Source organism: Capricornis sumatraensis, chromosome 22, assembly GCF_032405125.1.
Source record: "Capricornis sumatraensis isolate serow.1 chromosome 22, serow.2, whole genome shotgun sequence".
Taxonomy (NCBI): domain Eukaryota; kingdom Metazoa; phylum Chordata; class Mammalia; order Artiodactyla; family Bovidae; genus Capricornis; species Capricornis sumatraensis.
The window spans coordinates 31,984,195-32,005,876 of NC_091090.1; the positions used below are offsets into that span (position 1 = coordinate 31,984,195).

The window sequence follows — 21,682 nt, forward strand, 5'->3', positions numbered from 1 at the left end:
GCAATCAAGACCCAGCAGAATCAAAAGAAGCCTTGCACCTCTCCCTTCACGGCCTAAATAACTGAGGTAGGGGGCCTGGTCCAGTGATAACATTCACCAGAAAAACTTACCTGCTTGGCAGGACAAACATCTCATTAGCAATCACCTGCTCTTCCCATCTTCCTGTGAATTACCCACCTCCCCTTAAAGCCCCAGGCCTCTTTCCCATTCCTTAGCTAAAGATGGCATATAAACTTCAATTGCCTGACTGCCTTTGAGTCTCAAGTTTTCTTGGGCTTCTGTTAAGTACGCAATTAAATTTGTTTTCTCCTGTTGATCTGTCCTAGGTCAATTTAATTATTGAACCAGCCAAAGAAACTAGAAGGAGACATTTTTCCACCTCGACAACATGGTGTGTGTGTGCGTGTGCTAGCTAAAGCAGGCAGACTTGTGTCTGTGTGTGCTAGTGTGTTCATTTCTCTTGGGCTTCTTGACTGTTTCTTAATGACTTCCCTCCTAGGCTGCTGTTTTCTGAGTCCCTACAAACGTGTGACTATGCACTGTAACTGTGGTTCCTAGACTCTGCTGGATCAGGATTGTAGCAAGAGGGCCAGACTTCCTTATGTAAGCCTTCCTGCACGTCCCCAGAGATGGGGATTTGTGGCTGAACCGTCTCAAACTGTCTGTGGGCCCCTCTCCAGCTGCCACATGTCCTGACATGTGCCCGCAGTCTGGGATTTCACCCGCCTCCACTCACAACTCACACACTCACAACACACACTTGGAGTGCCTACGGTTGGCACTGGCCAAGTCTCCGCCCCCTCCCTTTGCTTAATCTTCGGAATTTCCAGCCGACCGTCCAACAGCTCCCAGCCCAGGGTGGAGTTGAGAAGGACCCGCCCAGTTCTCGGGGTACATAACTAGCTCTGCGGGACTGCGGGGCCACTCGTCCTTCGGCTCAGCTCAGCGCACAATGTGTCACTCTCGCAGCTCCCTCCCCACCATGACCGTCCTGCGGGCTCCGACCCCGGTCTCCTCCACCAGCCCGGGACCCCGACGGGGCTCCGGTCCCGAGATCTTCACCTTCGACCCTCTCCCGGAGCCCGCGGTGGCCCCCGCTGCGCGCCCTAGCGCCACCCGCGGGCATCGAAAGCGCAGCCGTAGGGTCCTCTACCCACGAGTGGTGAGTGTCTCCGAAGTGGACAGCCCCGGGGGAAGAGCAGGGTGAACCACTAGACGCCGGGGCCCCGATCTGACCTGTTCTTTTTATCACCTCCCCTCAGGTCCGGCGTCAGCTGCCAGTCGAGGAACCGAACCCTGCCAAAAGGCTGCTCTTTGTCCTGCTGACCATCATCTTCTGTCAGATCCTGATGGCTGAAGACGGTGCGTCTGTACCCCTGGCCCCGGAGGACACCTCCAGCGCACCGTCCCCCGCGCCCACCGCTGCAGCCCCGGTCTTCGAGCCCCTTAATCTGACCTCGGAGCCCTCGGACTACGCTTTGGATCTCAGCACTTTTCTCCAGCAACACCCAGCCGCCTTCTAACCGGGACTCCCCACATCCCCCCAAAGAACCTGAAAAACCAAGAAAACACTGGGTGTACCTGGTGCGCGAGAGCGTATCCCAAACTGGGACTCGCGAGGCAACTCGCACTCAGAACACTATGGCGAAGACGCCGGTCCGAGCCTGGGAGAGACAGGCACCGGCACGCCGGGGCTAGGCCGGGTGGGGAAGAAGTGCGTCGTTAACTTATTTCTCATTGCTCCTAATAATATTTATGTGTATTTATGTGTGTCCCCCTAGGTGATGGAGGGGTGTATGTAATATTTATTTTAACTTATGCAGGAGTGCGAGATGTGCACCTTGCTGCAAATGCAGGTCTCTGGGTATTTATTGGGCTCTGTGGGGTTGGTGGAGGCAAGCACCCAGAACTGAGCGAGGCCGGGAAAAGAGATGGAGGAAACCCAAGTCGAGAAGGCGCCCGGGCTGGGAGTCAAGGACGGTGGGTGGGTCGCAGTGACACTCTCAGTTCTCCAGCATCTCAACTCGCGAGTCTGTGAAGACTGGGGGAACCGTTGAGAATAAGGTCCCTGGCCTACCATCTCCTTGAAGTTGCCTCCAAGGGGGTGGCTGCGGGGTTGGTGGGCTGTCAGGAGGCTGCTCTGGGGTCGCCCCGTATGTTCTATGAACACAAATAAACTTGATTTGCTGTCGGTAGTCATGTGTGTGTCTCTTTACAAGCGGCGGTCCCCCACTTTCAAGGCGCCAGGAGGAGGAGGAGCCGCGGTCAAGTCCCCAGCCGGTGCTCCTCCCCAGGCCCCTGAGTCCCTCCTCCCGGAGCCATGGAACTCAGCATCTTGTGACCGGACGCTGTCAGTCGTTGCCCAGTCTGTGGTTTTTCTCAGTTAGTTTACAAGGGGCAAATGCGACGTGAGTCAACCTCCCTCTGCCCGAGAGCGGTACCCACGGAAGTCACGTCGCACGGGGCGGGGCGTGGGGCTGCCTGGGCGGGACTTCCGGCCCCGGAAGGGCGGCTAAGTGTGGCCTCCTCCCCCATACCGGGGCCGCTTCTGCAGCTCTCGAGGGCTGCGGATCTGAGCTGGGCCTGCCGGGAAAGGGGCGGGTCGGACGCCCGAGGCCGGGGGTGGGGTGGAGGGGGGTGGTCCTCCGCGGGGGGCGGGTCGCGTCTGCAGCAGTAACAGGGTGCGGCTGAGTTGGGGGCGCGGGCCCAGCTCCCAGGGAGACCCTACGCGAGTGGCATCTGCTAGACTCCCAGGCCCCCTACGCAGCCCCGCCCTCCCCGGGACCCCAGCCCGGCCGCCGCCCGAGTCCGGGAAGGTAGGTGGGGGAGGGGAGATGGAGTGGGTTGCAGCGGAACAGGGAGGGTAGCGCAAGGGTCTGGGGACCTCTCCGGGTCTGGAGAGCTTCATATCACTGGAGGTGGGGCGCGGTGAGCGGCTGAGGATCGCTGGCTGCGAAATTTCACAGGAAAAGCCTTAGCGAATCCGGGGTTGCGGAAGAGCCTGGGCCTCGGCGTCTGCAGGCTGGGCGGGACTGACTGGAAAGGGAAAGAGTTCGCTCCTGTGGGCTGCGCGGCGCCCCTTCGCATCCGCAAAGGCTTTGTCTCCCCCTCCTCCAGCTCCAGCCTGAGCCATGTTTTTCACCTGTGGCCCAAATGAGGCCATGGTGGTCTCCGGTAAGTATTGTTTTCTGCTCAGCCAGTGAGCACCCCCTGCAGAGGTCCCTTCAGAGGAAGTCCCTGCAGAGGCCTCTTCCCTCTCTCCCTACCAGCTCCCCAGCACCAGGCCTCCTGTCCACCCCACCCACGATGGCTGCATGCCACCCACTTGTGATTATTCCTTGCGTAGCCTTCCAAGGCCTAGACTGCCCCTCGCCCCTGTCAGCTTCCAGCTTTCCTCGTGGAAGTTGCTCCCCGCTCCCTCCCCAAGGTCTGTCTCCCACGTTACAGCTCTACCGCTACAGCTCTACCACGGCCACCGGCCACCACAGCTCACTGCCCTCTCCCTGTGCAGGTTTCTGCCGGAGCCCCCCAGTCATGGTGGCTGGAGGCCGTGTCTTTGTCCTGCCCTGCATCCAGCAAATCCAGAGGTAGGTAGCAAGAAAACTGGGGCAAGGGAACCCCCGTTTTCTCCCTTTCTTCCTTTTCACGCTGTCCACCCCTTCTCTTTCCCTTAGGATCTCACTCAACACACTGACCCTCAATGTCAAGAGTGAAAAGGTTTACACTCGCCATGGGGTCCCCATCTCAGTCACTGGCATTGCCCAGGTGAGGCTTTCAGAGCCTTTTCCCCAAAGTCCGCTCCCCCACCCAGCATCTTCTGTGTCCCCAGACATTAAGAATCTTCTGACCATGGCTTTCCCTATCTCTGCCTGTGGAGCAATTTCTCTGCAAGTCTCCACATCTCCAGGGATCCCCAAGGCACCTGACTCTCCCTGCCTCTGCTCTGGCTTCAGGAGGCCTTCTGCACACCCTCCCCAACTCTGTTCTGGCTACAGGTAAAGATCCAGGGTCAGAACAAGGAGATGCTGGCCGCCGCCTGCCAGATGTTCCTGGGGAAGACAGAGGCAGAGATCGCCCACATCGCGCTGGAGACACTGGAGGGCCACCAGAGGGCTATCATGGCCCACATGACCGTGGAGGTGGGCCTGAGGGCAGGGAGAGATCGGGAAGGGATGCCAGACCGCAAGGGGCCTAAGAACCCAGCTAATCTGAGGAAGATGGTGGCCAGAGAATCTGAGCACGTCCCTTCCTTCTTCCTTCCATCCTGTTATCCCAGGAAATCTATAAGGACAGGCAGAAATTCTCAGAGCAGGTTTTCAAAGTGGCCTCCTCAGACCTGGTCAACATGGGCATCAGCGTGGTCAGCTACACCCTGAAGGACATTCACGACGATCAGGTAAACCTCAGCAGTTGGTCCTCCCTGCTTCCCTGCTCCCATCTGGTAAACCTTCTCTCCTGAGGACTGAGACATCTGCATCTCTCCACAGGACTATTTGCACTCCTTGGGGAAGGCTCGAACAGCTCAGGTCCAAAAAGATGCTCGGATTGGGGAAGCAGAGGCCAAAAGAGACGCTGGGATCCGGGTGAGAGAGCTGGGGGTTGCTTGGTCTCCGAGGGCTTTTTGTGTACCTGATGGGAGAGGGTGTGGCGTGAGGGCCAGTGGAGCAGGGTTGGCAGAGGATGTAGACGAGGCCGGGCCCAGGGCGAAGATGGAGGAGCTCGGTGGAGAGCAAGCTCTCTCCCTTGGGCCTTCTTCTGCCTACTCTGATGCCCTACCCAATCTCTGCATGAACAGGAGGCCAAAGCCAAGCAGGAGAAGGTGTCTGCTCAGTACCTGAGTGAGATCGAGATGGCCAAGGCACAGCGGGACTACGAGCTGAAGAAGGCCGCATACGACATCGAAGTCAACACGCGCCGAGCACAGGCTGACCTGGCCTATCAACTTCAGGTCAGAGTCCCCATGCTGGCCCTGCGGCCAAGCTGTACTTCACTCCCTCCCTGTTCTCCTCAGGCTACCACTCTCTCTCATATCCTGACTTTGATCCCCTTATTTTGACTCTCAGTTTCTGACCCAACTCCTCCATATGAGGAAGATTTAAAAGACCTAAATGTTTCAGCTGAAAAGCAAAGAAAAGGCCTAGAAAGGGGGTGTAGATAGGGCTGATCACGGGCTTGGGGCGGGTTGTGTCCTGGGCAAGGGCACCTGGATGAAGGGTGAACCAGAGCTCAGATCGGTCTGTGCTCCCCTCCCCAAGCTGTGCATTGTGAATGGGTTTGCATCTCCCCAGAGGAACGAGTGCCTTTTTCTGATTTGCACGGCAGTCCTCCACAGGCTCACAGCAGCCCTGGTGATCGCACAGGGTGTGAGGAAGAGAAACGTGGACTTGGGCTCTGAATCCCACAAAGTGACCTGTGGGGGCCTTGATAATGCAGCAAAGCGTAGTTGATCCTCATTATTTGCAGATCTTGTATTTGAGAATTTGCCTCAATGCTAAAATGTTTTAAAGAGCTAATGCTAAATGAGCACTGGTTTAAATGCTAAAAGAACACTGGTTTTCCTAGTGCTCTTTGTATTGATGACCATTTGCAGACATGCACAGAGTGGAGAAAAATTTCAGTTGCCTGATAACGTGCCTCTCAGTTGAGGTTGAACAAGATGTTTTTCCCTTCTTGTTTTAGCTCCTGCTGTAAACAGTGTCATTTTCGCAGTATATTCACTGCTACATATTTTGCACTTTTGTGCTCTGTGTTGGTGATTTCACAGTTCAAAATGCCCCCAAGTGTAATGAGTGCCGTCTAGCGTTCCTAAGTCCAAGAAGACTTGATGTGCTTGATGGAGAAAATAACGTGTGTTAGATAAGCTTCTTTCAGGCATGAGTTATAGTGCTATTGGATGTGAGTTCATTGTTAATGAATCAACAAATACATTACATATGGTGTCTTTACGCAGAAATACATAAAACAAAGATATATAGGACTTCCCTGACAATCCAGTGGTTAAGGCTCTGTGCTTCCAAGTGCAGGGGTCAATCCCTGGTTGGGGAACTAAGATCCCACAATAAGTATTTGTTAATTCAATGTTTATGGCTACTTTATGAAAACCGGAACTACCATGAATAATGAGGATCAACTGTACTTTGAAACCTTTACCCAATATTATGAGATTCATTTTTGCCAAGAGTTGGTGCAGGCTGAAAGCATTAAGTGTAACACATCTTTAGTTATGATATTAAATCCCTGGGTGGCTTGACAGGTACCTGAGTGTGGCATAGTACTTTGCTGCTCAAAGTGTGGTCTGCCTCCAAGCACATCCCTGGTGAGCTTGTTATAAATACAAAATCCGAGGCTCCAGCCCAATAGACCAAATCAGAATCTGTATTTTAACAAAATCTCTAGGTGATTCATGTACACATTGAAGTTTGAGAAGCATTGATTTAGTGAAAACCACCAGCTTGCGTGGGACTTTATCTTCTCAACATGGCTTTCCTTGTCTGCTAATCAAAGGATGGCCTGGTTTGGGTTCTGTTCAACTTTTATTAGACCCTTGTTTTGTGTCAGACTTTGTGCTGCTGCTGCTGCTAAGCCACTTCAGTCGTGTCCAACTCTGTGTGACCCCATAGACATCAGCCCACCAGGATCCCCCGTCCCTGGGATTCTCCAGGCAAGAACACTGGATTGGGTTGCCATTTCCTTCTCCAGTGCATGAAAGTGAAAAGTGAAAGCTCAGTTGTGTCCAACCCTCAGCAACTAGGCTCCTCTGTCCATGGGATTTTCCAGGCAAGAGTACTGGAGTGGGGTGCCATTGCCTTCTCCGAGACTTTGTGCTAGGTGCTGTAAAAATAAGGATTTGTTCAACAGAGATTTATTAAATGCCTACTAAATGCCAGGCATTGTTTTGGAAGTGAGTATATAAGTATGAATGAGATAGAATAAAATTCCTGCCCTCATGGAGCTTTATGTTATAATATATGAGACAACTAATAAGCAAATAAATAATCTTCATTGGCTTTAATTAAATTGTTTAAGTGCTATGAAGAAAATAAATTGGTGGTATTCTATCGGAGGGGTACTCTTGTTAGGTTGGGATGATCAGGGAAAGCTTCTGTGAGAAAATGATAGATAACCCTGAAGATGAGAAACAGCCAGCAATGTTAAGAGTTGCGAGCCAAGAACGCTCTAGTCCAGTGCTGGTCAAATAGAACTTGTGATAATGGAAATGCTGTATAATTTTTTTATTTTAACTTAGTTATATAAGGCAAGTGACTAGGCAGGGGACTAGCACATGCAAAGATCTTGATGTAAAAAAGAGGGGTTGTGTCCCAGGAACACAAAGGAGGTTTCTGATCCAGCATGACTGGTGTGCTGTGAGTGAGGAGAGGCAGAGGGAACCAGATCTCCTAGGGTTTGGGGAGCCAGTATTCTTGCCTGGAGAATCACCATGGACAGAGGAGCCTGGTGGGTTACAGTCCATGGGGTCGCAGAGAGTAGGACATGACTTAGCAACTAAGCACACAACAGATGGAAACTTAGAAGGAGATTCAAAGCACGAGGGGAAACTATTGGAGAACTTCAGGAAGGGAAGTACTCTGGTCTAGTTTCAGTTCAGTTCAGTCGCTCAGTCGTGTCCGACTCTTTGCGACCCCATGAATCGCAGCACGCCAGGCCTCCCTGTCCATCACCAACTCCCGGAGTTCACTCAGACTTGCATTCATCGAGTCAGTGATGCCATTCAGCCATCTCATCCTCTGTCGTCCCCTTCTTCTCCTGCCCCCAATCCCTCCCAGCATCAGAGTCTTTTCCAATGAGTCAACTCTTTGCATGAGGTGGCCAAAGTACTGGAGTTTCAGCTTTAGCATCATTCCTTCCAAAGAAATCCCAGGGCTGATTTCCTTCAGAATGGACTGGTTGGATCTCCTTGCAGTCCAAGGGACTCTCAAGAGTCTTCTCCAACACCACAGTCTGGTCTAGTTTACATTTTTACAAAGAGCAGTCCAGCTGCTGCATCAAGAATTGATTGTCAAAAGAGAACAGAGGAAGCAAGAAGATGAATTAGAAGGTTTGTCAAAGCTGATGAATGACATAAATGCAGCTAATTGCACTCCCTCTTAAAATCTCACTAAATTCACATAGAGTAATTGGGGGAGAAACAAAAGGTGGAGCGAATAGGAACAGAAGGAACAGAAACCATGGCATCGCTGTGGAAGCTGGAAAGTCAGGGCGACTGACGACTAAAGAAGTGTCTGAGACAGCTGAGTGCAAAGCTGCAGGGGAGAAAACAATGAAATGACCCAAGGCACAGAAGTTGTCAGCACCAGGGGCCTCTGGAGCTGGGATAAGTCAGTTGAAATAAGGAGAAACAGGTGAAAAGTGACTTCTCAGAGCTGTCTGCCTCTGAGCGATGCTCCGTCTCCCAGTAACAGCCGTGAAGAGACTGCCTATTGAATGCTGAATACTGACTGCTTCCCCAGCCCCTTATTCCACATGACTCCCAGAACCTCCATATTCCAAAGAAGAGATCAGAAGATTGCTCTGGGGAACATGACCAACCCAACATGAAAGACTTGAAGGTCCTAAATCAGAGGTTCCTCAGCAGATGAACTACCCGGGTCACCCTAGAGTGAAGCTCAAAGCCTCTGAGCCTCACCCACATACCCAGAGCTTCCCTTCAGTGTTTCTGACCTTCCTCCCTGTGAGCAGACAAGCACGGACTCCCTGACATATGAAGGGTCCTGCAACAAGAAGGACAGGCCAAAACCACAAGGAGGGCAGAGCAGTTTGAAGGATATGTGCTATGCAGAGAGAAGAAAGCTTTAAAAAAAGGTAATATCCTCAGTAAGATAAAAGAATAATTCATATCCAGCAAGTCAGGACATAGGAAACAGAGCTTTTAAAAATTAATAAGGTGGCAGAAATGGAAGAAAAAAAAAAAACAATGGAAGAGAAATTCTAATAAATTTGTCAGAAGATAGAACAAAACAGATGGAAAAATTAGGAAAGAATATTAGAGGCCAGACCAGGAGATGAAACAGAACAAAACGGAAGGAAGTCATCAGCGGAAAAAATCAGACATGTTTATCTGACTTTCTAGATTGAATGATCCACCAAGTACCTAACATACTGGATGAAAAACATCTGCCTTGAAGCACATCACTGAAATTTCAGAACACCAAGGATGAAAGAACTAAAAGCTTCCAGAGAGAATGACGAGATCTCAAGCAAAGGGTCAAGCAGCAGAATGACTTCAGATTTCTCAAGAAGCTAGAGGACCATGGAGCAATGCCTTCAAAATTCTGGTGGAAAATTAATAACAGCATAGTAACTTGAACTCAGGGGGCTTCCCTGGTGGCTCAGGCGGTAAAGAATCTATCTGCAATGCCGGAGACCCTGGTTTGATTCTTGCGTTGTGAAGACCCCCTGGAGAAGGGAATGGCAACCCACTCCAGTATTCTTGATCGGAGAATCTCATGGACAGAGGAGCCTGGCGGACTACCAGTCCATGGGGTCGCAAAGAGTCAGGCGCGACTTAGCGACTAACACTTTCACTTTCACAACCTGTACTCAACTGTATCGTCATTCAAATAGAAGAACGAAATCAAAAACCCACAGAAGCAAGATCTCAAAAAACTTATATCCCGTGTACTCTTTCTGAGGGAACTGCTGGAGGCTGGGTCTAAAGAAGAGAAAGAAGTGGGTGGAAGTGGGGGCTCTAACACAGGAGCACCATGAGCTGCATGCTGAGGTCAAGCGTTAACTAGTCCAGTTTGGAACAGGTTTGAAATTTTAGGGTCAACGAGGACAGGGTACCACGTCTAGAAGCCCCCTTCCTCTGGAATGAACACATGGGCCCTTTAAAGGCAGGGGCTCCATCTCTCATGTGGATATATCACAGGCAAGATGGTGCATGGCTAAGCCAGAGCAGTGAGGCAAGAAGTATGTTCTTCCTCCAGACCTCTGCTCACTGACATGTTGGCAAGAGCCTTCTGACCCCTGTACTCTCCAAGGAATAAGAAAATGAAATCTGCTTAAGTAAGAGGAAGTAGTCTATGATGTATACATACCCCTGTAGTTGCTTACAGTAGCCCTGGAAGGATACACAACAAGCTGGTCACAGTGGTGGTTTGAGAGGAAGGGAACCAACCAGGTGGCTTGAGAAACAGGTGGGAAGAGATCTTGCTTTGCTTTTTTTCTTTTGAATTTGGATGACCTACAAAAGATAAACACACACACCGTCCCTCTATTCCCCAAAAGCTGGCGAGAGGCTATTCAGAAGCCAGTTGCCAGTGGCTTGCACTATGATAACCACTGCACTGATGGAGAGAAATGGCTGGACTTGGAGGTGAGGGATGGTCACCATGCGTGCAGTGCTCTCCAGGCGCTCATACTCTACAGGAAGACTTGGTGGAGAAATAGGGGGTTGGGGAGCTCAGTGGAGGGATGCTTCACCTGGCCTGAGGGCAAACAGAGGCTGGGTTGCAGCCCTATCCAGCCCTGAAGCTAGCTAAGACTGTCTGGGCAACAGCCCTAACCATGGATATTAGCTCTGTTGGGGGAGGACCAGAACCCTCCCCAGGCCATACCTCAGATGTGTCCCAGAAATGGACTGCACTGGGCAGGCTGAGCCCACAGAGACCAGCTGCACATGGTGTGCTCTGTGTTAATATCCTGCCCTGGAGCCTTGGCCCTCCCTGCTTCCCATGTGCTTGCTCTGCAACCCTGACTCTGAGCATCCGTCCTACGCAGGTGGCCAAGACGAAACAGCAGATCGAGGAGCAGCGGGTGCAGGTGCAGGTGGTGGAGCGGGCCCAGCAGGTGGCAGTGCAGGAGCAGGAGATCGCCCGCCGGGAGAAGGAGCTGGAGGCCCGCGTGCGCAAGCCGGCAGAAGCCGAGCGCTACAAGCTGGAGCGCCTGGCGGAGGCAGAGAAGTAAGCACCCCTCCCTGCCCCCCTCAGGGTTCCTTCACCATCTGGGCATCCCCAGACAAAAAGTTGAGGCCTTTTCTACCTGTCCTCCTTCTGCCGAGTCTTTCTCCCAGAGCAAGGGCTCTTCTTCAACTACCCCCTCCACTCCCCTTTGCCCAGGTCCCAGCTGATCATGCAGGCGGAGGCAGAAGCAGAGGCTGTGCGGGTGAGTTAGCCAGTTGGTGGAGGGAGTGGGGTGCTGCTGCTGCTGGGGTCTCTTGTCCTCACCTACTGTACCTCACGTGTCCTGTACCCTCCTCAGATGCGTGGGGAAGCAGAGGCCTTTGCAATAGGGGCCCGAGCCAGGGCCGAGGCTGAGCAGATGGCCAAGAAGGCAGAGGCATTCCAGCTGTACCAGGAGGCTGCTCAGCTGGACATGCTGCTGGAGAAGCTGCCCCAGGTCTGGGGTGGGGGTGGGGGTGGTGGAGGGCATATGAACAAGAGCAGAGGAGGGACAGGAGGGAACGAGGGGCCGGGGAGAACCAGGCTAGGGGCCATGAATTAGGGGTGGGAATTACAAGCCAGTGACCAGAACAAGGAAGGGTGATCCTCACAAAAGTGAAGAACAAGGTCTTAAAACCCAGAGTAAGGAGTCTTAGGATGGGTGTAGTGAGGCCCTGGTACTGAGTGGACATCTTACCTACCAGGTGGCGGAGGAGATCAGTGGTCCCTTGACCTCAGCCAATAAGATCACACTGGTGTCCAGTGGAAGTGGGGCCATGGGGGCGGCCAAAGTGACCGGGGAAGTGCTGGACATCCTGAGCCGCCTGCCGGAGAGCGTCGAGAGACTCACCGGCGTCAGCATCTCCCAGGTGAGTGTTTCTAGGGTGGGGCTGGGAGCCAAATTGCCAGGTTCCTGCGGCACATGACACAGCTGGCCCAGCATGGGGCTAGCACCCAGGAGGCCTGGGGCTGCTGACGTTTAGTTATTGCTTTCCGTGTGCCAGACAGAGTGCTAAGCTCCTGCAGAAATGGTTTAGAAAACTTTTTAAAATCAAACTTCCTTTGGGGTGTGTAGGGTTTTACAAAGTGAAGAAACTGAACTTTCAGTTTAGCCCATGTCATTCATACATGGTGAAGCTGGGCTTCAAACCCAGGCCCGCTGTCTGTAGAGCCTGTGCTCTTCTTGGTCAACCTGTGTGTGTGTGTGTGTGTGTGTGTGTGGCTCTGTGTATGTAGCTCAGTTGTGTCCAACTCTATCCAACCCTATGAACTGTAACCCACCAGGCTTCTCTGTCCATGGAATTCTTCAGGCAAGAATACTGGAGTGGGTTGCCATGCCCTTCTCCAGGGGATTTTCTTGATCCAGGGATCAAACCTGGGTCTCCTGCATTGCAGGCAGACTCTCTTCTGGGTCACCAGGGAACTAACACACTAGCAGAAGGAACTGGTTACAGCCTGTTGACGTTGAATTCCAAGGTGTATCATTGCTTTCCTTGGTGCCTGTTTAGTCACCTGTTGGTTATGGTAGGGATCAGGGAGTGGGATCTGGAGCCAGACTGTTGTGGTGTGAATCCTGGCTGCAGGGCATGCCAGCTGACCTTAGACAAGTTCATCTTCTCTGCACTTATTTCCTCACCTTAAAGCCAGGTCAATTAAAAGTAACCACCTTGTTGAATTGTTAGGGGATTAAATGGGTAAATACTTGCAGAGTTTAGTGCCTAGCACATAGTACTATATGAAGAGTGTGTTAAATAAATGCCTATGTAAACAAAAGCACTGGGCTTAATCAGTGACCTTTAAGCTGGGTTCCTTGGAGTCTCCCTGAGGGCTGCACTGTATGTTGGGAGCTGAGGGCCTGTACAAGCAGAGATCTGGCCCCCTTCATCCCTTTCTTCACTCATGCAAGAATTTGAATGACTGCTTGGCAAAGGGGGTGAGATAGGGTACTAGGAAAAACTAGAATACTTCTCTAAGAATGTCTTCCCTGCAGCCCATTCGCCCATATAGGAGCCTGGGAGAACAGGGTACCTGGTTCACACAGTCACCACTGTTGTTTTTTGCTAGGTGAACCACAAGCCTCTGCGAACAGCCTGAGCCCTGGACCTTCGTGATGCCCCATCTCATAACTCAAGTTGCCTGAATGGTCCCGTTACTGCACGCACTTCAGCTGGCTCCCTGAGCACATCACCTCTCCTTGCCAAATAGCCTGTGCCTTGCCTTGGAAGGGAGTTGTTCCCTTTCCCAATCCCATACTGCCAAGACTGCCAGTCCCCTAGGGCTCCCATGCCTTCTGATGACCCACCCCCAACTTATTTAAACTAAGCCTGTTGTCCAGAATTCTTCCCTGACCAAATCTTGAGGGATGGTCTGCAGGTCTCAACTTGGTGAAATAAATCAGTAAGTACTGATACTTAGTTCAGTGTAACGAATTCAAAATGAACGCTAGAGTGTAGCTTTCTCTCTTGCAGTCAATGTGGTTTTTACAGTGGGAGTGAAGCGGCAGTTACTTGTATACTGATAAGAGTTGTAGAATACCCCACTCTACCCTGAAGTTCATTATAGTCAGAAAAGCATCCTTAAGTAGAAGCAGTATCAGTAATTCACGTTAGTCCCTAGAATTACTGAAAATAAAGCAAAAAGGGAAATTTGAGACTGTTAACATTGTGCTCTTTGTAGCATGAGTTAATAGGTGGAACACTAAAGTGTCAGTTTAGAATGGGACTATGATATGACACCACCCCTCCCCAGGTGACTTTTGCCTTAGGCCAAGAAAACCCACATACCCATTAACTAAAAAGGAACTCTGGAGGTACTGTGTTCGAAGTGGTAAATAGTGTCTGTGCATTTCCCAAGATTCTTCTGGAGCACTGTTAAAAAAAAGACTTCAGGGGTCCAACCCACTTTTGGTTCAGTACATCTGGGCAGGTGGGAGAATCTGTTTCTCTGAGTTCAAAGGGATGTTCATCTGGCAACCACTTATGACATTCACCTCATTTCTCCTTTCTATCCCTAGATCTCCTCAGATCTGAGCCTCTATCCCACTTACTAAGACAGGGTACCAGGGATTAAGGTGTAAGGAATTCTCACCTGTTTATAGGGAGCAGAGTATATTGTGTAACTGACCTGGAGCCCCATGCCTCCTCCACCAGCAATCTTTCCCTGAATGAGCACACGTGTTGCGAAGTTTTTTTCAGGTCCCATTTATTTTTGGCTCTTGGGGCAATGTCATCTTTTCAATATGAAAAAAAGCAGCAAGTTCAACACAATAGAAATCTGAAGTGTAGAATAGGACAAAATCAAGAGGTGGGGAAGCAGTAGCAGAAGAGATGAGTTGTTTGCCAAAAGACGGCAGGTGTTCTGTCCCCTCTTTGGGGAATGACATTTAGGTGGCAGCACATACCTTTCCATATGGGTACAGAAGGGGCTGACGTACTTTTTTTTTGGTAAGAAAAGATGGGGTGGGGAGGGGCTTCCTAGAGGCTTAGAGACCAGGGCTATCTCTTACTTCTCTTCACCCCCTTTCTCAAACAGGGGAAAGGAGGGAATCCAACGTTATTATGAAGGAGATAAAGTGGAAGAGGAAGGATTCCCACTTGATAGGGTCGGGGCCAGAAACTTGCAAAGGTAATAGCTCAGGACAGAGCTTGTAAGGAGACTGAAAATGAAGATAATACTGTCAACAGCTCTGCAGAAGCTGAGAGGAGCGGGGAGATACCTGGCACCTAGGACTTCAGTACCCTGGATGCCCCTTTCCAAACCCAACCCTTTCTGGTAGGGACTTCTACCCGCTGCTCACTTTCCTTCCCCTGGGCCAGCACAATGGCCTAGGATGGCAGTCACCAATCCAAGTTTTCAGCACATGGTTCTAAATGAGATTTGAGGAAACCCAGCCTCTTCAAGAGCTATCTTGAAAACAAAGAGGGAAATGTTAACTGGACAGATGGGAGGAGTGGGCACCAGAAGGAAAATGACAGGGTTACCCAGAATGGCAGAAATCTAGGCTCGCCAAGAGTGGAAAGAGAGAAGAGACATTCAACAAACAACAAATATTTATTGAGCGCCTATTATGTACCAGGCACTGTTCTAGAATCCCCCCCAAAAAAGAAAAACAAGATAGAGGCAGAAAATGCAAATTCTGAGGGAGAGGAAAGGGGTCGTTGAGGAAGAAGGCTGAGGGGATTGAGAAGCCTAAGGTGATAGGGACTTGGCCTTAGGCCTCCTCTTCGGCCTCCTCACCGAAATCCTCTTCCTCTTCTGCGGTGGCATCCTGGTACTGCTGGTACTCGGAGACGAGGTCATTCATATTGCTCTCAGCCTCGGTGAACTCCATCTCGTCCATGCCCTCACCTGTGTACCAGTGGAGGAAGGCCTTCCGGCGGAACATGGCCGTGAACTGCTCTGAGATACGCTTGAACAGCTCCTGGATGGCTGTGCTGTTGCCAATGAAGGTGACTGCCATCTTGAGACCACGGGGTGGGATGTCGCAAACAGCTGTCTTGACGTTGTTGGGGATCCATTCCACGAAGTAGCTGCTGTTCTTGTTCTGCACGTTGAGCATCTGCTCATCTACCTCCTTCATGGACATCCGCCCACGGAACACAGCAGCCACGGTGAGGTACCGGCCATGGCGGGGGTCACAGGCAGCCATCATGTTCTTGGCATCGAAGACCTGCTGGGTGAGCTCAGGGACAGTGAGGGCTCGATACTGCTGGCTGCCACGGCTGGTTAGAGGGGCAAAGCCAGGCATGAAGAAGTGGAGGCGTGGGAAGGGCACCATGTTGACGGCCAGCTTGCGGAGGTCAGCGTTGAGCTGGCCAGGGAAGCGGAGGCAAGTGGTGACTCCACTCATGGTGGCCGAGACGAGGTGGTTCAGGTCTCCGTAGGTTGGCGTGGTCAGCTTGAGGGTGCGGAAACATATGTCGTAAAGGGCCTCGTTGTCAATGCAGTAGGTTTCATCAGTGTTCTCCACCAGCTGATGGACGGAGAGGGTGGCATTGTAGGGCTCAACCACAGTGTCGGACACTTTGGGTGAGGGCACCACGCTGAAGGTGTTCATGATGCGGTCAGGATACTCTTCACGGATCTTGCTAATGAGCAAGGTGCCCATTCCGGAGCCAGTGCCTCCACCCAATGAGTGGGTCAGCTGGAAGCCCTGCAGGCAGTCACAGCTCTCGGCCTCCTTCCGAACCACATCCAGGACCGAGTCAACCAGCTCGGCTCCCTCTGTATAGTGGCCCTTGGCCCAGTTGTTGCCTGCCCCGGACTGACCTGTGATGGGGTTAAAAGGCAAGCTTGTTCAATCAAGTGTGAAAGATACACAGCCCCATTTCTACCTTTCAACTTTTGGATTAAGGCCAGTGGATTTATCTTCCTTCTTACTCCCCGATGATACATCTGCCACTGTATAATTTGCTATCTAAATTACTACCACCACTCTCCATTAGATTTAAAAACACAAGTCTGTATAAACTCCAGTACAATTATTTCTAACTCTTGCTGCACCCAAATAACTCGATTAGCACTATCTATTGATATTTCCCTAACTCACCAAAAACAAAGTTGTCTGGTCTGAAGATCTGACCAAAAGGACCTGAGCGAACAGAGTCCATGGTTCCGGGTTCTAGATCCACCAAGATAGCACGAGGGACATATTTGCCACCTAGAAGAAATAAAGTAGAAGAGTGAAAACTGGAAGACATAGAGGTAAATAAATTGGGGCCAAGAGAGCCGGGGACCCAAATGTGTGACTTCAGACACTGCCACCAGGTGGCAGCAGAGACACTGGGAAAAGCAAGAAAGGTCTCCAGTGAGTGTAGATAGATTCATTCAAAGGGGGTAAAAGGTGTCCCGGGGAGGCAGAGACCCCAAAGAAGTGGGAGTGATGGGACCCCTGCTTCCCGGGCTCTTGCCCTCACCTGTGGCTTCATTGTAGTACACGGAAATGCGGTCCAGTTGTAGGTCGCTGTCCCCATGATAGGTGCCGGTGGGGTCGATGCCATGTTCATCACTGATCACCTCCCAGAACTGCCAGGGAAGAGCAAAGAGTCTTCAGCATCTCAGGGTCCAGCCAATTATGCTCCCCTACTGCCATTTTAGATCCAGATTCGCCTGTGGCGGGCCCTCCCCAAAGATCTAGCATTTCTTCTGCCTGCCACACCCTTCCCCTGGCCACATGCACCTTCGGGAAAAAGGCAGCTTTCACTGCCTGGGATGTGTGTGGCTTAAAGGGTCCGGCGATTGCGGGGGGTGGGTAGATGGAGGTAGTCACCCTGGGCACAAAGAGACGGAGGGGGGCAGAGAAAAGGAGCCACTGCAGCAGCCCACCCCGCCCTGCACGTGACCGCGGCTCACGCACGCGCCAGGCGGCCGACAAAGGGAGGTGCCGCGCGAGGGCGGGGCCGAAGGGCGAATTCCGCGCGCCAGGGGCGGGGCTTGGCTCGGGCTCGCGCGCCCCCCGCCGGCCAGCCTGACCGCATTGTCCCAGCGCGCCAGGGGCGCCCGGGTCCCGCCCTTCTGCTACAACGTAGCAGCCGCACTTCCTCCCTGCCCCTCCCCCGCTACACTGTAACCGCGCGCAAAAAAAAAAAAACCCTCCCCCTTGGCCTCGAAATTTCATTTCTTTGCTAGCTTTTAACCCCCTTGCTTTAAATGAGGTTTTTATTCCTTTGTCCTATTCTCTAGCTCTGAGGAACCCCTTCAAAGAACGGACTCCCTTTCCCTCCTCGCCCTTTCTCCCTATCTGTCCACGCCCTTAAGAGTCTGTTAAGGGGAAATAAAAGGAACAAATTAGTCTAGCACATATTAGCCTTCCATGCACGAAAAACTGCGGGACCGCCCCTTGGGGATCGCGGGCGCCCGGAGATTCCCGATCATTTGTAAAGGATATCGCCCAGCCCACCTGGCTCAGCGCGCCCCTACATTTGGATCTGACCTCTCGGCAGCTGCCCGCCATCCTCGCCCATTCCCCCTTTTGGGTTAGCCCCAAGAAGCCCCGCCAAGGGGGATGCACATGGGGAAAACCTCATCCAGCTTTTGTCTCGGGCCGTTTCCGCATCTCCCTCGCTCCCCGGTCCTCGGACCGTTAGGAGATCCCCTTTCTAAGTAAAATTTTACAGAAACTCGGTTTTCCCGCCCCCTAACCCTGAAGGGTGCTTTTAACAGCTTCCCCAAAATAAGCCTGCCAAGAAAAATAATTCCTCATTTATCAAAAGCAAATCCTAAGGTTCAAAGGTGCATTTATATATAAAAGTTTTGAGGGGCAAATCTTGACTAAGAATGGAAGATGCAAACGTTCTACAACCATCCGTCATAATATACCTGTTGTTTTTTTTCCTTAAAAATAAATAGTCAAAAGAGGTTAAAAATCCTTACCTTGGCACCGATCTGATTGCCACACTGACCGGCCTGGATGTGCACGATTTCCCTCATTGTTAAAATTTATTCTAATCTTTTTTGCTCGCCTCAAAGTATGTACGGGGCAAAAAAATAATACGGAATTAGTTTTTCTCTGCTGCTGGTCGCAGGGTGAAAAGATGGAACGGGACCCGGAGGCTGAAGCAGCGAGGTCCGAACGCGGCGGCAGGAAGGTTCTGAGAGGGAGAAAGGAGAGGGGAGGGCGCGGGAGGAAAGGCGGGCAGGGCGGGGCGCGCGTGCGCGGGGGCCGGGAGGCGGGAGAACTCGCCGCGCGCCGCGGTGGAGAGACAAAGCCTCACTAGGCTGGCCCTGATTAGTCCGTGCCGGTCCTGTATCACAAGTCCATTGGTCCTTGCTGGACGAGCGCAGTCCTGCCTGGGAGTTGTAGTTCTCTATTGTTGTCCACGCTGCAAAATGAAAGGACGAATGGGTGGGTACTGGGTCTGGGGGTTTTGGTTTAGGTGTTTTGACTGAAAAACGGCCTGGCGCTAGGGTTCCTTCCTCTATGCCTGACTCTCCTGGTATCAAAAGAGAGTAGTTTTAGGGGGGTACAGGAATTGGGAACCCTGGTGTGCCAGGCTTTGGAAGGTGGAGTGAGGGCACGCCCTGAAAGCTCCCCGCTGCGGTAGCTCTTGGGAAGACAGGACTGCTTAGCTCAGCGAAAACGGGGAGAAATGCGGCACCCTGATCTGCTATCTAACAGCTGGTCCCTGGTGACCCAACTGGCATGAACTCCAGTGAGCTGCGGCTCCCCCAGATATCTCGGGAAGGAGGAGGGCATTGCCTTCCTATTTCCTTGGGAGCTTTCTAACGATAATATTTAGAAAGAAACAAAATTGCATCAAGGACTTTTCAGTATAAAAAGTAATTGTCTGGAAGGTATGTTCAAGAATAGAGAAGCAGATATGCCGGAAGTCTCCGTCCATGTGGGGAATCTGCGCCTTAGAGCAGCGTTTAACACAGTTTTGTCAAGAGGCAAACTGTGGGGTGAGATACCTGATAGGCACTTTGATGAAGTCAGTGTTTTTTCAATTCGCTGATTTCACTGAGAGGTGGTTGACCATTGCAATCTTTCAAGAACCTCGGGATTAAAATAAAAGTAGGGAGGGTGATGGGGGAAAAATGGATGAGCTCAAATCTGAGTGGCATGTTTCTTCTCAGGGATTAATTCAACTTGAGCGATATTAATTGTCCACCAAAGGAGCTAGGAATACAAAAATGATTAAGGATTAGCTCACTGGTGGCTCAGACGGTAAAGCGTCTGCCTACAACGTGGGAGACCCGGGTTCGATCCTTGGGTTGGGAAGATCCTCTGGAGAAGGAAATGGCAACCCACTCCAGTACTCTTGCCTGGAAAATCCCATGGACGGAGGAGCCTGGTAGGCTACAATCTATGGGGTCGCAAAGAGGACACGACTGAGCGACTTCACCTTCACCTCACCTCACTGTCCTCCAGGATCTTGCAATTTGGTGAGAAGTGTATAACCACTAGTGTGGTAAGCACCATGATTAAAGGACATGGGATATCAGGCTCCGTGAGTATGTGCTCAGTCATGTACGACTCTTTGCGACCCCATGGACTGCAGCCCGCCTGGCTCCTCTGTCCATGGGATTTCCCAGGCAAGAATACTGGAGCTGGTTGCCATTTCCTTCTCCGCGGAATCTTTCCGACCCAGGGATCGAACTCGTTTCTCCTGCGTCTCCTGAATTGGCAAGAGGGCTGTTTACCTATGAGGCACTTGGTTAGATGAGAGCAAGGTGTTAATTCACACTGGATTCAACACACATTTCTCATCTTCTAAATAGAAGAACATAAATTTCTGTAAAACTCGTCTACCCAGTTAAAATGTTTATGTTTGAAGGCACAATCACAGTGAAAGTAGTTATTTTGTGGTAGTGAAGAGAGTTCAGAATTCACGATTAAACAGTTTCAATTTGTCTCTAACAGCCGTAGGAGCCTAGGCAAGCTAACTTCCGCAGAACTCTTATTTCTGGTCAGAACGAAGTGAGAATACGAATGCAAAAGGTCCTCCTAAATTATTCCTGTGAAATTGTCTTAGTATGAAATTTAGCAAAATAATTATCATTCTGTAGCCCTTCAAAGACCTCGGTCAGCCTTTAAGATGGTTAACAAAAGAGTTCTCTCCGTTTGCCTAGATATCTTTACTCTAGGATAATGACCTCAAAGTGTCCATCAGGAATGGATTCTCAGGGAGGAAATGACATGACTTCTAGATGAGCTAAATCAAAAGGAAATGAACTTCCATTGTAGTGAGTCCTCAAGCGCCACGCCTACGGGCTATTCTCCAGACTGAAGTCTTCAGCCACGACTGCAGCCCGCAACCCTTATATTTCTCATGAGTCAGCGGACACCATTTCTGGGAGGACCAGAGAAGGCGCTCTGGCCGCACTACATGCTTAGGTCGACGACTGTGGTAAGCCCCTCTATCCGCTGCTGGCATCCAGACTCTGTGGTCGCAACTTGGAAATATACGCGGGAAGTGGGTGGTGAAACTGCAGTGGGCTGTCCCTTTGGAGCTGCCCAATCGAAGTGCACTATTCTGTGCGCCTCCGAGGCTTCCGATTACCGCCTCGTCCAACGGATCTGTCTCCCCGGAGAAGCCGCCCCTTTGAGCCGTAAGGGGGCGGGGCGGGGCGGGGCGGGGCGGGGGCGGGGCTCCGGCTATGCCTCCGCGTTGGATTGCTCCGTCTGCTTGCCGCAGGGCCGAGAAAGACAAAGGCTTCAGCCAATCCGCTAATCAGCCCCTTCCCCGCTCAGGCACTGGCACCACCCCTGTCGCAGCCGTTACTGGTGGCGCGCGCGGGGACTCAAAGTAGGTGAGTTCTGGGGGGCCTCGCCCATGACTACCCGGATGCCATCTTGGTTCTCCCGGAGGGCGGGAGGGGCGTGCCTTGGTTACGACTGGGCGGAGGATTCTTGGAAATTTGCTTCTCGGATTATAACCCTCATCTTCACTTGACGGCCCTCCCTGAGTTTAGGTATGAAGACACTGGGAGAGGTTGGGCTCGGAGGGAACCCTTGGGATCGAGATAAAAGTTGAAGGCCCATTGGATTGGAGCCGAAGGTCATGGGCGCCGCTCATTTAGCCTTCATGAAACGATGTTAACACTTTCTCCATGGAGGTGTCCCACTTTCCTTGTCTACATTTTCCCTTTAAGGTAGCATCTTTCAAATTTAATTCCCACCCATACTAGTTTGACTTTTCATCTTATTATTTCATCAGGAGAGCAGAGTTAATTTTACGTTTGATTCATGAATGTATTCGAAATATCTCTAATGGTATCAGGTACACAGTAACTACTGTTGAATTAACATGATGGACCCTTGGGGAAAAGACAGTTCTAAC

General features: G+C 51.4%; 3 protein-coding genes across 12 annotated transcripts; 2 read left to right on the forward strand and 1 right to left on the reverse strand.

The window, feature by feature from the left end:
- The first annotated feature begins 950 nt into the window (after positions 1–950).
- On the forward strand, positions 951–2,155 carry IER3 (immediate early response 3). The gene is made up of 2 exons (XM_068960943.1): positions 951–1,162; positions 1,263–2,155. The coding sequence occupies exons 1-2, from the start codon at positions 953–955 to the stop codon at positions 1,521–1,523; spliced, it is 471 nt and encodes a 156-aa protein (XP_068817044.1). The 5' UTR covers positions 951–952; the 3' UTR covers positions 1,524–2,155.
- A 461-nt stretch (positions 2,156–2,616) lies between these two features.
- FLOT1 (flotillin 1) lies at positions 2,617–13,496 on the forward strand. Of its 4 annotated transcripts, none has more exons than XM_068994230.1 (13): positions 2,617–2,816; positions 2,967–3,174; positions 3,512–3,587; positions 3,675–3,765; positions 3,996–4,139; positions 4,277–4,396; positions 4,488–4,583; positions 4,796–4,948; positions 10,741–10,922; positions 11,079–11,124; positions 11,221–11,358; positions 11,606–11,770; positions 12,966–13,496. In XM_068994230.1, exons 2-13 carry the CDS (start codon positions 3,132–3,134, stop codon positions 12,993–12,995), a joined length of 1,284 nt encoding a protein of 427 aa, XP_068850331.1. In that variant the 5' UTR covers positions 2,617–2,816; positions 2,967–3,131; the 3' UTR covers positions 12,996–13,496. The 4 variants fall into 4 exon arrangements, with proteins under 4 accessions (XP_068850331.1, XP_068850330.1, XP_068850332.1 ...); XM_068994229.1 differs by having other exon boundaries at positions 3,118–3,174; XM_068994231.1 differs by lacking the exon at positions 2,967–3,174 and having other exon boundaries at positions 2,618–2,816.
- A 614-nt stretch (positions 13,497–14,110) lies between these two features.
- Positions 14,111–18,476, reverse strand: TUBB (tubulin beta class I). 7 transcript variants are annotated; one of them, XM_068960771.1, is made up of 5 exons: positions 18,273–18,476; positions 16,817–16,925; positions 16,450–16,560; positions 16,078–16,169; positions 14,111–15,471 (listed from the first exon to the last, which is right to left on the reverse strand). In XM_068960771.1, the coding sequence occupies exons 1-5, from the start codon at positions 18,327–18,329 to the stop codon at positions 15,112–15,114; spliced, it is 729 nt and encodes a 242-aa protein (XP_068816872.1). In that variant the 5' UTR covers positions 18,330–18,476; the 3' UTR covers positions 14,111–15,111. The 7 variants fall into 7 exon arrangements, with proteins under 7 accessions (XP_068816872.1, XP_068816870.1, XP_068816867.1 ...); XM_068960769.1 differs by having other exon boundaries at positions 14,111–15,715; positions 16,058–16,169; XM_068960766.1 differs by having other exon boundaries at positions 14,111–15,923; positions 16,023–16,169.
- Positions 18,477–21,682: the final 3,206 nt, after the last annotated feature.